The sequence below is a fragment of the Urocampus carinirostris genome, chromosome 9, assembly GCF_059441175.1.
Source record: "Urocampus carinirostris isolate Australia breed hairy pipefish chromosome 9, RoL_Ucar_1.0, whole genome shotgun sequence".
Classification (NCBI taxonomy): domain Eukaryota; kingdom Metazoa; phylum Chordata; class Actinopteri; order Syngnathiformes; family Syngnathidae; genus Urocampus; species Urocampus carinirostris.
In genome coordinates this window covers 26,304,473-26,320,426 of record NC_142357.1, presented here as the reverse complement: position 1 = coordinate 26,320,426, position 15,954 = coordinate 26,304,473, and the positions used below count along the sequence as shown (strand labels likewise).

Below are 15,954 nucleotides of genomic sequence, written 5' to 3'. Positions count from 1 at the left end.
ACTTCACAAGACATTACAGGTTTATATCTTTCTGTTTGAAGTCTGAAATGTGGCAAAATGTCACAAAGTTCAAGGGGGGTAAATAGTTTCACATGCCACTGTATGTGTATGGATGTATGTATATATATATATATATATATATATATATAAAATATACATACATGTGTATGTGTGTGTGTATATATATATATATATATATATATATATATATATATATATATATATATATATATACATATATTATGTGTGTCTGTCTGTAACATTAACCATTTGTAAGACTCCTTTTGAATGTAAATGTGCTTATCTGGTCCAAGCTCAGAAAAAGAATATATATATTTTTTTTATTTCAGCACAAGAAACATAAAAGAAGAGGCACATGATGTAAAAAAAAAAAAATAATAATAATAATCATAAATAATACAAATATTGAATTACCTTTTAACTGGCCTCTTTTGCCCCTTTTCCACTACATGATTCTGTCCTGCATCGCCTTTCTTGGTTTTCCATTATGAAAAAGTAACCGATTCTTAGTCCCTGGGAGCCCGCCTTAGGTAATCTTTCTGTTGCGGTTCTATACCCGGGACCGGGGACTCAAAACGTTGCGTGTGTCTCTGACGACCACTGATTGGTGCGCTACGTTGGGGCACTGCTTAACAATGATTGTTCAGAGAGGGTAGTACAAAAGGTTCAGTTCGTCCTCTGTGCAACTTTTAAAATGGCATCGCATGTTTGTATTTTGCCGCAAGAACACTATTTTGAAATTATGGCTTCCACACCGAAGATTTGAGCCGAAGATTCGCGCCAAATATGTTGAAATGAGTTCAAGACGGAGCACTGACCTATAATGGAAAAAAGTACCCAGGGCGAGGCGAGGAAGGCCCAAACTGTGTGGTGGAAAAGGTGTTTAAAATTACTGGTCCTCAGCCGTGTCTTTTGCTTTGCGTTTCTTGAAAAACGGATCCAATGACATCTTCTTTTGCCGAATTTTAACAATCCGTCGGAAACGTGCTAGGCAGACATCATCATAATGAGCGTTAGCCCGAACTGTCGACACATTTTCTGGGTGATTCCTTTCCACAAATTCCGAGACTTAGTGGAATTTTGCCAGAATGATTTGGGCTGATGGAATGATGGCTGCGTCCTTCTCCTCGTCATCTCTGAAATCCTCCCGCACAGCGGTGTGTGTTTTCATACCTTTCCATTATCTCTTCCATTGTTTCGATGGGCAGAAAAAGTATCTTCCTCTTTTCTTCTTGTCCACTTTTCGGCATGTCTTTCATGGGGTCCATTGTGAATGATAGCTCTTCGTAGCGGTACCATACAGTAGACTGTTTACAGAACGAGAAAGGTACACAAAGAGCATGTCGGGATTCACTCATACGCACTGGCTTTCCAGGTAGATCTTTGGGAGCCCCCGAATGGCAGCACGTAATGTAGTGTATTTGTGACTTTGTTTCCTGAAACGCCTCAGTGACAAGAGGCAGTATATTCCCGTTCAGGTACTTTGTAACCTTAAACTTTTGTATGTAGAGACATATATAAGTAGAGGTACTGTGTGTGTGTATTTATGTGTGTGTGTGTATATATGCAATAATGTATATCTGTGTATTATTTTTTTAATATAATGCTTTCTTTTGAATATTAACAAACAAGCATGTTATCAAATGTAATATATATATATATATTCTTTATACATAATACAATTTTATAAAATCTATAACATAATGTGAAATAAATTGATTAATTAATGTCCTGTTTGTTTAGTACCTGATTAGGTGAAGCAAAAATGTGCTTAAAATCCCCAAAACATTTTTTCTTGAATAAATTTAGCTGACGCTCTCTTAACATGTTCTGGTGGTGCTAAACTTGATCTGGGTTCCATTTGACTAAGAAGGAAAAAAAATAGTTTGAGCACACACACACACACCCATCTTGCATGCAAAAAAGTAAATTAAGTTAGTCCTCCACCGTAACTGCATATACTTTAGACGTAATTTGTAAGAAAAATAATTTTGCATATTTATGCTCAACACAGACACACACACAAACCAGTGACGATGTGAAAGACGGAATAGAATTATAAGTGCAGAAAATATGGTGTATATTCTTTGCATTTAATCATTGGTTAATTGTGATTTGCCCATAGGAGAAGGATCTAGCCCCACCTTTGAACATCACGCCGCAAGAGTCCACCATAAGATTTGAGGATGTACATTTTGAATACCTGGAAGGCCAGAAAGTCCTGAATGGGGTGTCCTTCGAGGTACCTGCTGGGAAGAAGGTGGCCATAGTTGGTGGAAGCGGCTCGGGGTGAGTCTCCAGGAATAGAGGACAGCAATAGTGAAATCTCCTCCTGCTGTCATCACTTGAGTGTAAGAATGTTGCCGCTAATGATTGGTCCCATTTCTGCTTTCAGGAAGAGCACAGTTGTGCGACTGTTGTTCCGCTTCTACGAGCCTCAGCGGGGGAACATCTATATTGCAGGGCAAAACATCCGAGACGTCAGCCTTGAGAGCTTGAGGAAGGCTTTGGGGGTTGTCCCGCAGGTCTGAGATGTCTGACAAGAAACTGAATATGATTCACCCACATCTACCCAGTGTTAGTCGCATCACTGAATAAAAATAGTTAGTGGTTACTTCATTAAAAAAGTAATTATGTTATCCCAAAAGTAGCACGTTACTCTGAAAGTAACTGTCTAGTTGCAAACCACTCTATATACCCACATTGAAGTCGACCCACTAAAACTGCTTAAAAATGGCCACGTAATAATATAAATAGAAGAACATGTATTAACCTACCTTTGGAAGCGATAAAGCCTTCATATTTCTTTGCTTGTGCAATCTTGAGAGATTGCAAACAAACAGTTGAGACATTCTATATTAGTTCTGTCTTTGGTCTTCAAACTATTCAAATATTCCCTTTTTGATTTTTGGGTCATGTCCATGACGTTGTTTCCCCAGTTATGGTGTATTGCAAAGATAATTTTACAAATAAGACAAAATTCAGCACTCTTTTACTGTAAATTCTGAGTTCACGTTTGCCCCATTGCTTTCATTGTTCCTGTATAAGCCACACTCCCTCCCCATAGGCTGCCTACCATTCAATACTGGTGACATCCAATCAAATATGTGCAAGGAAACTGACCCCCTTATTTCAGTATTTTAAAATTGTAAATACGGCTTAGATGCAATTACATACGGTTGTCGAAATATCAAATATCAGTGGGGCGAAATTAAGCGTCCGCTTACACTGTGCTCAAGACGGCGCCACCGTAACTGTATTCAGTTGTATTTTGTAGGCAGTTAACAATAAAGACGATGCGATTAAAAATTATATAAGATGTGCCATATCAGATACGTTTGCTAATTTAAAGCAATTTTCCAATTATCAGAATGCATTTACCAGCCTTACCATGTTGATGTGTTTAGCATTGTGTTGCGGGCGGAGTGAGGGTTGTATGTTACTTAATCAGCGTAGGAAAGAAACGCCAAAATATGGGTGTACTTTGTGTTCCATCGCCTCTTTTCAAAAGGTAGCGGTGTAATGCATCATGTTGTAACGACAGTCGACTTTCAAAATGTTATTAATAGAATAGAATAGTAAATGCGTTGCAGGAACTCGTTCCATTGTAATGCATTACTCCCAAGACTGCATTCACCACACTTAATCATTACTCACACTGGTGGAAGTTTTCTTTGTTTCCTTTGTTTAGATTAATACTGGCATGATCAATGTTTGAAATTCAATTTAGCTTATCCTCCGATCGGCTTACAATACAACCTGAACAGATGGTACAACGCTTTTTCCATTTACATACTGCTTTCTCCCTCCTACTTTTGTCTTTGTATCTGAAGCACTCTGTTCCTGTCACTGCAGCAATAACAATATTCTCTCTGAAGCCTTTTTTATTTTTTTCCCCTTCGCCTCTGTTGTCAGGATGCAGTTCTGTTCCACAACACCATCTTCTACAACCTGCAGTACGGAAACATCAACGCCACAGCGGAAGATGTTTACCGTGTCGCTCGTCTCGCGGGCATCCACGACGCCATCCTCAAGATGCCGCATGGCTACGACACCCAAGTTGGGGAGAGAGGCCTAAAGCTTTCAGGTTTGCTGTGCTTTGATGATCATAGAAAAAAAAAAAAAAAAGAAACATGATGCACGGAGCGAGACGGGCTAGAGTCGCCCATTGAATGAAGCGTGATTCATCAAAAAGTTAATCAATCATTAGTTGGCGAAAGCACAATCGTTATCTCTGAATATTGATTCCAAGACATTTTCTACTAAATAGTATTTTGAGCTTGAAACATTTTACGACATATAGCAAGAATGTGCTTCTCTGGAATATATTCAAGGTCCATAAAGAATTACTATAAATTGCAGTCTACCCAGAATTCTTTGGTAATCAATAAATTCCTGCAACAGTATACAATCTGCAGATATTTTTTACTTCACAATCGGGGTTTTAGTAATTATTTGTCAGCCACTCTACTTCCCAGCTGTCATCATTGATATCTTTGTGGTAACATATGTTCTAATTGGCAAACATAATTAGCAACTGCTCCCACTGATTTCCTCAAGCAGGTAGTTGAAATTGCTACTGTGAGGTATTATTAATGCACAAAAGCCTTAAATGTAGTTTGAGGACATGTTTCAGTGGCCACTCTTTCATCCCATTTGATCAGGATGGGTTTTTTGGTCAAAGGACAAAACAGTGCTCCCAGCTCTAGTGGTAGAAATATGTTATGGGTCATATCAGATACAGAAAGTTTGGAGGGTGCAGCAGTCACTTTGATTTTGTCGTAACAGTTTTTTCAAATACTTGTACAGTCTTTTTTTAAAAAAGGCCTTTGTTTAAAAGTGTCACTAGAAATGTAGGGCTCCTCCTTTCAGTGTAAGAGATCATGTAGAGAGCGCCCGGCAAGGTGCACACTAGTATCGAGGATTATCGGGTTGAGCCTGGTCTCTGTTTAAATACATGGGTTACAAATGTAGTGGCTTCTCATGAGGTGTAGCTCCAAGTTATCCGTTTTATGGGTAATGGATCTGGCATTAGTGAGATACAGGCTCTGCAGGGGTGGCTTGTCAAAGTTGTTGCGTGGCCTAGCCGCAGCAAGCTGGACCTACAGCCTGCTATTGCTTTTTTCCAGAAGCTGGCTCAGTCCGTTCCTGGACCCAATAAAAAATGATCAGCATTTCTTTATGCTCTTCTGACTTTCCTCAGAGTCCGATTCAATTGAGGAATTTATTTTCAATGTAACGAGCCGATAAAATACCAACTGTCGCCGTGCTTCGCGGTTTGTTTTGGTAGACACATTGACTTGTGCGTCGGCCCAGCATAGAACAGCCTATCACATTCCGGCACGCATACAGCCCTGTGCGGCCTCCCCCCATGATGGCATTTGCTGTGTTGTCTGCTGCTGAAAACGGTGCACGATAAAGATCCGCAAATATCGAAACCTTGAAGAGTAAATACATTGAGATTACTGTTTTTGCAAATTACGAAAAAGGCTGTACACAGTGTTTAAAAAACTTTAGTAGAAAATTTGTTTTTTTAGGTGGGCTACTGAAAAATTGTTGGCAACAAAAAGCCCCGGGGGCATAATTTGGACACCACTCTGATGTCCGAGCAGAGCGTCTGGATCAATATGAGGCGATAAATGATTGCAACCTCGTCTTGAACCGCACTCCACATGTTCCATATTTCATTTCTTTTTTTCACTCGTCAAAAAAATGGTTCCATTAATCAGTTTGTCAAGTTATCATTAAGCTGGCGGCAGTCTGGTTTCTAAACTTCCTTCTCTGACATTCCCTGCTGCTGGCGCCGTTTTATAATGTCTCTAAAAGCCGCTTGCATTCAAAAGGCCACACACAGCTTGTATGTAACAAAGGCTGAGTCAGACTCCGAGCCAAAGTCTCCTGCTGATTTTTCTCCACAATTAAATAAAAGTCCCCTTGTACCCGTCATGCGGGATTGTTGCCGTGGTACATTTTCTCTCTGCCTTCAGGTGATTATCCGATGAGAGCGGGGGGAGACCTTTCGCTCATAATTCCACACCTACCCGCTGAGGTCTGTTTGCATTGTTTGGCGACGTCTATTCTTTCATTTCAGGCGGAGAGAAGCAGCGTGTCGCCATCGCCCGCGCCATACTGAAGAACCCGCCCATCCTGCTGTACGACGAGGCCACGTCTTCTCTGGACTCCATCACGGAAGAGGTGTCTGCATACATATTTAACAGAACAAACACCCACTCGCTCACCTGACAAAGGTGCACATAATTCTGCATCACTGTGACATAGCCCAGCCTTCTCCCCCCCACTCGCCAACCCTCCTTATTCACACACCGCTGCACATATTCCCCCCTTGCCACCTGCCGCTGTTTCCTCCTCCTTAAGCTCCAGCTTGGCTTAAACCCCCTCAGTCTTTGTAAATGTTACATTTAATGAGAAAGTTCAGCCCGCCATTTCCGCTTTTGGGAGTTAAAAAGAGGCAAGGTAAACAGTGTTAATGATCATTTCTTGTTCGTGTGAGTATTTGTCTGAATTCTTTTGGGTGAACCATATGCAGGGGTGGTTTTAAGTGGTTTTGATTTTAATTAACATTTATTCCTCACCACAAAGGCGCACCCCAAAGAAAGTCGTTTGTGATATATTATTCAAATATAAGGCGTACAGGATGATAAGGCGCATAGAATTAAAACTACAGTAAGAGCTTGGTTTTCATAAAAAAGAAATACCCGATGAAAATAATTTAATTCATAGAACACAAATTAACATGACATTCGGTTCCACCCCTAAAATTAAGCTGTGCTCACTCCGAAATATCCCCTTTTTCACCAGCTAGACAGCCAGTGCACGACGTCCCGATTAACCAGACTTTCCTTTAGTTCAGGCTTCATACGGGTGCTTAAAATCCTTGAAAATCCTTAGATTTTAAAATTGTGTTTTTAAAGTTTGAAAAGTGCTGGCATTTTGGGCAAACTACTTGTAACTGATTGAAGTTGTTGCCATGTTTCTCAGCAGTTTGACCCAATTGACCATTCATTATTTGAAAAAAAGTAAAACAAGTCTGCTCAAACATGATACTAACACGGTTGCTCTGGTGGCTTTACTTTGCCACTGCATTTTGTCTTTCCTCGTGATTAACAGCAGCTGGCATTAGTTTGTATGGCAATGTCACATGTAGTGTCATCACCTCATTTGTGTATTAGTTCAATTACGCCTCAATTATTGAAATGTATTAAAAGTCAGGTAAAAATTTAAGGTAGCGTTTGTTCTTAACTATAATTGGGAAATTGTCCTGCAGCTGAAAATGTAAGCTACACATTGACTCAAAATCTAAAACATGTATGTTGTTTGCTAACGGTCACGCACAACCAAATGTACAGATATAAGCCGATGCCCCGACTTCAGTATTTTAGTCTATAGTTTTTATTTTGTTTTGTATATGAATTTATGGTGTATCGGTATGCATTATTGAAAGGTTCTTAAATATTGCCAACCTCACCATATATCTATTACATCCTAAGGTTTACATACCTGTAGTGATATTGTAATTGTTATCACATCCTATGAGGACAGTATGAGCCATTAATTCTAAATTTGTAGTCACTGCGGACCAAGTTGAGTGCTAAAAACAAAGCAATGATGCTGTTTTTCCTTTCAGAACATCCTGAGCGCAATGAAGGAAATGGTGAAAGACAGGACGTCGGTCTTCATCGCTCACCGGCTTTCCACCGTCGTGGATGCTGATGAGATTATCGTGCTGAGTGAGGTATGTTTCCCCCATGTCTTAATTTTGTCTTTGACCATGAACAATGTGGGTAAAAAGGCATTAATACACAGGCACAGTCTTAAAAACTGTTAGTCATTTATGTCCCAAAGGGTTTATCATTACCCGATTGGTCCTCAGGCAAGAAAGACTGAATGTGAATTTTGGTATTTATTACAGGGATTCTATAAGATAGCGCAAAAGCAATTTTTTCGCCTTTGCGTGGCTATTTGAACTGGTGTTTAAAGTGGATACGTTGTTTAGCAAACTTATCAGCTAATTGCAAATCTTTTATGTAAAGACGTGTTTATTTTAGCTATTATTGGCCAGTCCAATTAGCACTTTTTTCATCTTAACCTAAATGACTTTGAGTGTATCATAAGAGTAATTTATGTACAAATATAATTGTATTCATTGGAAGATCTTGCATTTCTAAATGTGTTGTTACTATTTTTTGTTATTTTGCCTCAGATTTTGTAACATTAATTAAACATGTTTCGACAAAACCTCATAGATTACAAATCACAAGTAAGTTAAACAGTTTGTTGAAGACCTGATGATGCCCGTCAACTGTGCCACTAGGCTTTGATTGCGGAATCATAAATTATTTCATTTCATATTCCCATAAACACATGTTTTAAATATTTTTCTCAGTATATTTATAGGAAGAATGGGGGAAAAATGCAAAAGTGGGACTTTAAAATGACATCTTGCTTTTTTTGTTGAATTTCCAACCTAATTATTGAGCCTCATCTAAATTAATTTTTCTGAATTCACATGCATTTTATACGGATTACATGAAACTGAAATCTAAAAATACCTATTTTTTTTTCGTTTACATTGATTTGTATGCCATTGATTTGTAGGTATTTTTGTTAATTGTTAGGTTATTTAACCAACACTTAGAATGTTGATGTTGATATGTGTCACTGGGTCTCAGATTTGCAATTATTTTTTGTTCCAAAAGCTCATGTCCCTCAAACAAGATCCTATTTTTTACATCTTATAAAAAAGTAGAGCTTATTTGCTAGTGTATAACACCCATTGGTATGTAATTTGTTATTTGATAAACACAATTTTTTATATTGTTCAATATTGTAGAATATTCCGTTGTGTGCACCATTTTGTTATCTGTCCTCAAAATTTGAATTGAGAGGAAAAAAATAATGTGTTTTTTAAAAAAAAAAGATTAATCAATCGAAAAAAAATTGTCATGGATTATTAAAATAATAGATAGTTGCAGCCCTAATTTTGTCAAGTAATAAAGCTCTTGAAAGTTCAAATGTGAGAAAAGCCATCCATTATTTTTGGCCTATCCAAGGGAGGGTCGCGGGGGCAGCAGCCTTAGCAGGTAAACCCTAACCCACCAACCACTTAGTCCAGCTAATCAAGGCTAGTTTGGTCTATCCAGCATTGTCTGAGTCTTTCCTTGGGCCTCCTGCTAGTGGGACACACACAGGAACACATCCTGAGAGATGCCCAAGAGGCATCCTTCCAGGATACCCGAGCCACCTCAGTTCCCTCTTCTCAACGCAAAGGAGCAGTGGCTCTCTGAGTTCTTCCCAACTTTTTTAAGGACACCTGAAACCCCTTTGGGTCGGCAACAGCGGCTCCGGCATGTGGCTCTCTGGCAATTTTTAAAATGGTTTGACAATGAAAAAGGATGTGATTTCTGTAGTAGGACCAACATTATTCATGTTTTTCAATAAATACAGATTTACACTGTATGTGTTGCCTTCCTAATGAGGCTCATATAAGACGTTTTGTTTTTCGCCGCTCCAAATATTTTTTCTTTTTTGGGTAGGATATGGCTCTTCCAACACTTTTGGTTGCAACCCCAGGGTTAGCTAAACATTAAGTCTTTGTGATGTGGTCAGTGCATTGAGATAGGAAACCACTGTGCTACTCAAAGGTGGCCCTTGGAATCAATCCCACTCTTATAACGCATCAACGTAAAACCCATCCCCAGTCTAGTGACATTTTTCTGTCCGCGCTGCCTTCGCTGACGAAGTAAAAAGCTCTTTTTGATGCGTTCCCACTGAGCACGTGCACTTCCTTTCAGTCTTCCTGGAGTCAGATGGCGAGGATCAGAGGGTCGCGGGGAGGAGGCACGTTTGCCGTATGATGTCACCGTGGAATATGCAGGTGTCGCCGGCAGAGGACCGACTGGGGTGCTCATTAAAAAAAAAAACGCTCGTCTCGGCCTCACGAAAGATAATGCCGACACGTCTGCATGCTCATGGGAGATGGGGGGGTGCTGGGCTACATTTGTGTTGGACGGCGTGGGAGGTGTGCGTACTCGCCCGTGTGTGTGTGTTTATGAGTCAGTGTTTTTGTGCGCGAAATGCAACAGTTGTTCAGGAGGCGTAAGGGATCCAACTGGGGGGGAGCTGGCTCACTGCGGAGAGATTATTATTAAAACTCATTGCGGGCATTTTGATTTGGGCAAACTTGTTTTTCTTCCTCTTATGGCAAAAAGCGGAATTTAAAAAGAGATCCTGGGTGTCTTTGCAGAAGTTTAAAGAAGCTTTAGCACCTTTCTATAAAAGATATGGAATCCAACAGCCAGGTTCCCACATGTAGGTTAACATTTTCATTAAAAAATCAAAAGCAGAAAACATTTTCAATTATTATTGCGTGGAGTCGGTCAAAAACACACATCCTCCTCCCGAGTTCACACAAATAAAATAGGAAAATTCAGGTTCATTCTGGGCTTAGTCCCTCAATTTAAGTTAATTGGTCAGGCTCAGGCTTGGTTGGGCTTTAATACCAGCAGGCCTGGGTCAGGTTGGGCTGGATTTTTTTAGACCGAATTTTACTTCTACTTTCCAGGCTGCTTGAGTTCCCCCCCGAATTAAATAAACAACCGTAAATTTCGGACTACGGAGCGCACCTGATTAAAAGTCGCATGTACAAATTTAAAAGGAAACTCAACTTTGTACGAGCAGCACCGCATTTTAGGCCGCAGCCTTAAAAATGTATAAATATTGTATCATCCACATCCAATTCTTAAGTTTGAAAACAATTAGCGGAGAAATGTCTAGTCCAATAAATTGACACATTGCGCCGCGATCAAGAAACTCATTTGCAGACTGTCCGCAGCTGTCAATCTCAATTAACTAGCGCAGCAATCAATATTGATTAAATTGACGTTGGCTGATTGAATTTTTTAGTGTGGCAGCAGGTGTGTATCAGGTATATCTTTACTATTGGGGGCGAAAACCAAGACATCATATTGGGTTGGGATCAGTTCGATAACCGTCAGCCTGATAAATAGTTGGTAACTAACGTCGGCATGTATCACTTTTTTAATGCAGTAATCGCAATTCTCTGTCCCCATTTTGTCATGTGTGCAAAGATTGGGAGAGCCATGGCACAGCAATCGTACAGGCAGATGTGATTGTATGGGCTCCTGAATTTTACTTAGTATTTTACAGTACTTTGTGTTTTGTTTTGAGAATTTTTTTATTCATTCCTGCGTATATGTTATGGTAATTTAATATTGACTGCTGCGCTAGCTGATTGACATGTGCTAATTTTCTGTTTTATACATTCCCCTGCTCATTTTGCCAAGATTGCAATCTAACTCAATAGGGACAGTGGGCATCTCGTTCATCCATTCATGCATGTCACTAATTAGATGACTAGGCATTTGGCTATCAAAGGGAGTCATAGTTTGGCTCACAGTTTATAATAATAATAATAATAATTTCCTTTGTATTGTCATTCTTTGTAACAATGTACACAGAACGAAATGTCGATACACCTGACCCGTTGTAGCGAGCCGATGCAGCCGCAGCCAACAGAGGGCGCCGCCATTTTACCAATTAGGTATGACTCGGCCGAGGCGCGAACCAGCGACCTCCCAGTCTCGGGCTTCATTAAATTTCTTCACTTTGACATTCAGAGCACTCGGCAGAATTCACATCACGTAATAACTAGCTGCGAGTCCTTGCGATGGTTTGTACTATTTACAGCCGGGGGATGTCCAAGGGAAGGGCCTGGCGCGCAATTGAAGTTGCCGCCAACACTGTTGCCACCATCCGCCTTGTGGGGAAAAAAAAAAGATAAGCCGTAATATATTGTAAGCCGCAGCGCTTAAAATGTAGGAAAAAAGTAATGGCTTGTTTTGCTTCATTTATTTGTTTATTTACATACATATATATATATATATATATATATATATATATATTTTTTTTTTTTTTCAAATCACTCCGGGAGGAACCTGAAACATTTGGAAGTAGACACCTTTTGATGCTAAATACGCTATTCTGTTGCAAGCCTTGCAAAAAGTATGATTCTTTTTTGAATAAATCATAAAAGAGCATCAGAACATGAAACACATAATTGTCAACATTAGATAACTGCACATAACGTAAACATAATTTATTACACATAATGTAATAAAAATATTCATTTACTTTAATTGAGGACACAAAAAGTAGGTCGGGATACACGCGTACGCATCGGATTTCCAAGTAGAAATCTTGGAGCGACGAATGGAAGCCCGCATTATATTGTACTTTTGACTTTGTATCCTGAAATGCCTTTTTAACTAGAGGCAATATTTTCCCATTCAGGTACTTTGTAACCAGAAACTTTGTTTTGTAGAGACATTTGTTAGTAGAGGTATTACTGTATTGGGAAAAAAAACCCTCCTGTAGCTGTTTTACAATAAAATTATAATTTTGAGCCTCCGAAAAGACCCCCAGCCTTCCAGTCAAGGCACACCTTTCATTAATTCTCTAGTCTTGCCCCCGATCTAAAATGAGTTTGACACCCGTGCTTTGTGGTTTGTGTTCTGTGGTGGCAGGGTAAAGTAAAAGAGCGCGGCAACCACCAAACGCTCCTGGACACGGCGGGCAGCTTGTACGCTGAACTGTGGAACACTCAGAACAGCCGAATCCTCAACGACAGCAAAAACTCGGGCCAGCCGGCGCCCGAGCGCCTCTCCCAGAAGGAAGAGGAGAGGAAGAAGCTGCAGGAGGAGATCCTCAACAGTGTGAAGGGCTGCGGGAACTGCTCCTGCTGAGAGGAGCTGACACCTACCAGTCTCATCACCATCCCCACCGCAGATGGCCTGTGCTGGAGTCCCTCCCCTGATCATGGGCGGGGGGAAATAGAAGGGGGAGATTCGGCCCTCATTAAGCATCCTAACCAAGCGACACGATGCGGTTGCGCTCCCTTCCCCGCCTGTTTTTTTTCATAGGCTCTCGACGGCCAAGTTGAGGAGCTGAACAGACACTGGATGGCGTCCAGAGCTTCTATATGTCAGCCTCTTCAGCTGAAGCCAAGTGTAAGAGACCTTGAGGATCACGCGAGACATCTGCTCGGCAACATGGTCACATCTTCGTTCCCCGTCTTTGCTTTGCTTCCTTTGGGCTTTGTTGACGTCTTCCTCTGCACTGGAAACAGACGAGATCACCAACGTTGTCGTGTACATATGTGAGAATACTACACTCGTTATATAGCTCCATATGAAAGATTATTTTTAGATGAATATAACTTGATTCCGCTCTTAAACACTGGTCAAAACGAACTCAGATTGGATCAATTATATTGGGTTTCACATAAATTATATTTTGGAAAAGGACCCAGTTATTCCGAGTTGTTTTGTGAGCAATACGACGACGAGTTTTAGTGTGTGTTATGAACTAACAATATAATTATGTTGGGTTTACGGGAAAAATCGTGTCATTTTCCAGGTTTTCTTTTGGGTTATTCTGTGCAATAGACTCATTTTGGGCTGATATCGGCTCTGAACATATGACACAGTTATCTGGGTTTCTGATTAGTTAATTGCTAAGTAGACACTTAAAAAAAGAAGACGTCAATGAATTTTGAACTTGCAGGGACAATAGGAAAAGACTGTACAAAAACCCTCACAATAGCAATTTGCTAAACCGTTCTAAAAGCCCTTCCCTAAGCCCTTTTTAAAAAAACTAGATTGCAAAAAGCAGATCTACTGTAAACGGTGTGAAGAAAATAAAGCACAGCAACTTAATTGGCCGATAGTGACAATGATGTAACGGTGCATAACAGTCAAAATGACAAACTACATCCTATGCAATCTTCTTTGCAGGGGTCCAATATTAACAAACGTATCACCTAGTTATTCTTGGTTGATGTGTGTAATACAATGTAGTTTTTGTGTTATCAACAAACACCATTTTTTGGGTGTTTTAAACAAAATCACCTGAAAAAAATACATTTTTCATTTTCTTTAATGCAATGGGCCCATCTTTTGGGTGGTTATTTGCTACAACAAATGATATGGTTCTCTAAATGTAATTTTAAATACAAAACCCCAATTATTTTTGGGGTGAGGGTGGTTTTATCAAAATGATTCAAAATTCTGTAATTTTGACCCATTTTTGAAAATAAAACCACCGAAAATATGAGGGGTTTCTTGCGCCAAAAAGTATGTTTTAAAGTGACATTGTTAATTATTTATCACCTTCAAGTGGTTAAAAAATGAAAATCCACGTCCTTTCACTGGAAAGTAAGTTACGAGCTATGCCTGATAACAATACGAGTTGAAAAAAGTAAAGTCCTAAAGGAACAGTGTGAAGTATTTGGTGCCTACTAGTGGTCCTAAAAATCAATGTTGATTTGAATAATAAACAATAAAACATGAACTACCATGTAAACAAAAGACAAAAAGGTCAGAAGATAAAAATGGGTTCGTTTTTTTCATGTTGAGTCTCTAGTTTGCAATTTTCTTGGTCCTCGGTAGCACTCGTTTTCAGTTGCACAACACAATACGGCTACATCTAGTGGTCAAATGTTACACGGTGTCGCTTTAACAAAAAGACCCAAGTAGTCGATTGTTTATTGATAGTAATCCACACAGTGAACTTATCCACTTCTTGACATTTTAATCAGCTGAGAAACCAAATAGTTCTTTCCCCAACTGTTTTTTGAGTCTGGTAATATACCGATGCCATAATCCCCTAGTGAGAGGTGGCAAGAATCAAAAACACACACAAACTCCCCCAAAATGAATTTCCCTTTGCTCTTCCCACCCTGACACCGAACATTATCCCTTCATCAGCCCGACAGCATACACTGGTTTACCCCCTCTGCATTATCTGCGTCAACGTCAGTCATTCTTAACTATCTTACGCCCTTGACCCACAGGCACTCACACTTGCATCCATTTTTTTTTTTTTTGATGAAGCGCACGTGTATATAGATATTTATATCATGTGACCATTTGCTTTGGACGTTATGTACATTTCTGCTTGAGTGAAACATGAAATCGTACAGATTGTCCCCATCAAGGTAACAATTACAGCTCAGCGTTCGGAGTCGCGCACACACAAAACTTGCGCCAGAGTGAATTAGCGGAATGTCAAAGACGCGTGTATGTAAAAATAACGCACGAAGCGTCTAATAAATGATGAATGGTTTTCACCACAGCGCGAGCCACGCGGCGACGGCTCCGCTGGGAACATTTTGCAGTAATATCGCCGGGCTTCCAGGCACATCTCCTCGTCTTTGTGGTTTTAACTGCAGCTAATTGGACGTATTGATCGGAGCGCATTGAAGACTTTGGCGTCAATATGAATATTTAACAAGTGACACAGGCGCCCTTGTTTTCAGAGGACTGCTTTGTTTGTGATAAGCAGTTTGTTTGTACCCCTGCTGGTATTGTTTTTATTAATAAAATGAAAAAAGATTGTCTTCTGTATACTCATCTTGGGTCTGATTTCTTTCGCAATGTGATGAAGGGACTGATGGGGAAGTACTCCCTGGAAGGTTTTCAGGAAATAACTTTTTTTTTTTTTACACTAGGGTCTTGGTACTACCGTATTTTCCGCACTATAAGGCGCCCCTAAAAGCCTTTATTTTTTTCTAAAACTGACCATGCGCCTTATAATACAGTGCGCCTTATATATGGATTAATATTAAGTCGCAAGGTCTCGCAACAAAGGCAAGCAGCCGCCGACTAGATTTTTCCTCGTAGGCGATGTGGTCTGTGGTGTATGCTGGGATACATATGCCGGCGTTTCATTTCCCAGCCAATGTGTCAATCATCATTTGAATCGATCACTATTGGCTAAAGTTATTCGGAGGTAAAGGGGGCGGATCCTTTTTATTATTTACAGGCTCGCATAGGCTAAAGGGGCAAAACAAAGCCTGCAATTGGCCAAAAAAGATGAATGTGAATAGCAAGTTTG

The 15,954-nt window shown here is 40.0% G+C and overlaps 1 protein-coding gene across 1 annotated transcript in view; it reads left to right on the top strand.

Moving 5' to 3' along the window:
* Positions 1 to 15,464, top strand: part of abcb7 (ATP binding cassette subfamily B member 7) — a 46,465-nt gene extending 31,001 nt beyond the window's left edge. The window contains exons 11-16 of the mRNA XM_088343362.1: positions 2,147 to 2,310; positions 2,417 to 2,546; positions 3,937 to 4,108; positions 6,113 to 6,216; positions 7,667 to 7,774; positions 12,585 to 15,464. Of these exons, the coding sequence (XP_088199488.1) occupies positions 2,147 to 2,310; positions 2,417 to 2,546; positions 3,937 to 4,108; positions 6,113 to 6,216; positions 7,667 to 7,774; positions 12,585 to 12,803 (897 nt within the window). The 3' untranslated portion in view covers positions 12,804 to 15,464. The remainder of the gene's footprint in view (positions 1 to 2,146; positions 2,311 to 2,416; positions 2,547 to 3,936; positions 4,109 to 6,112; positions 6,217 to 7,666; positions 7,775 to 12,584) is intronic.
* The last annotated feature ends 490 nt before the right edge of the window (positions 15,465 to 15,954 follow it).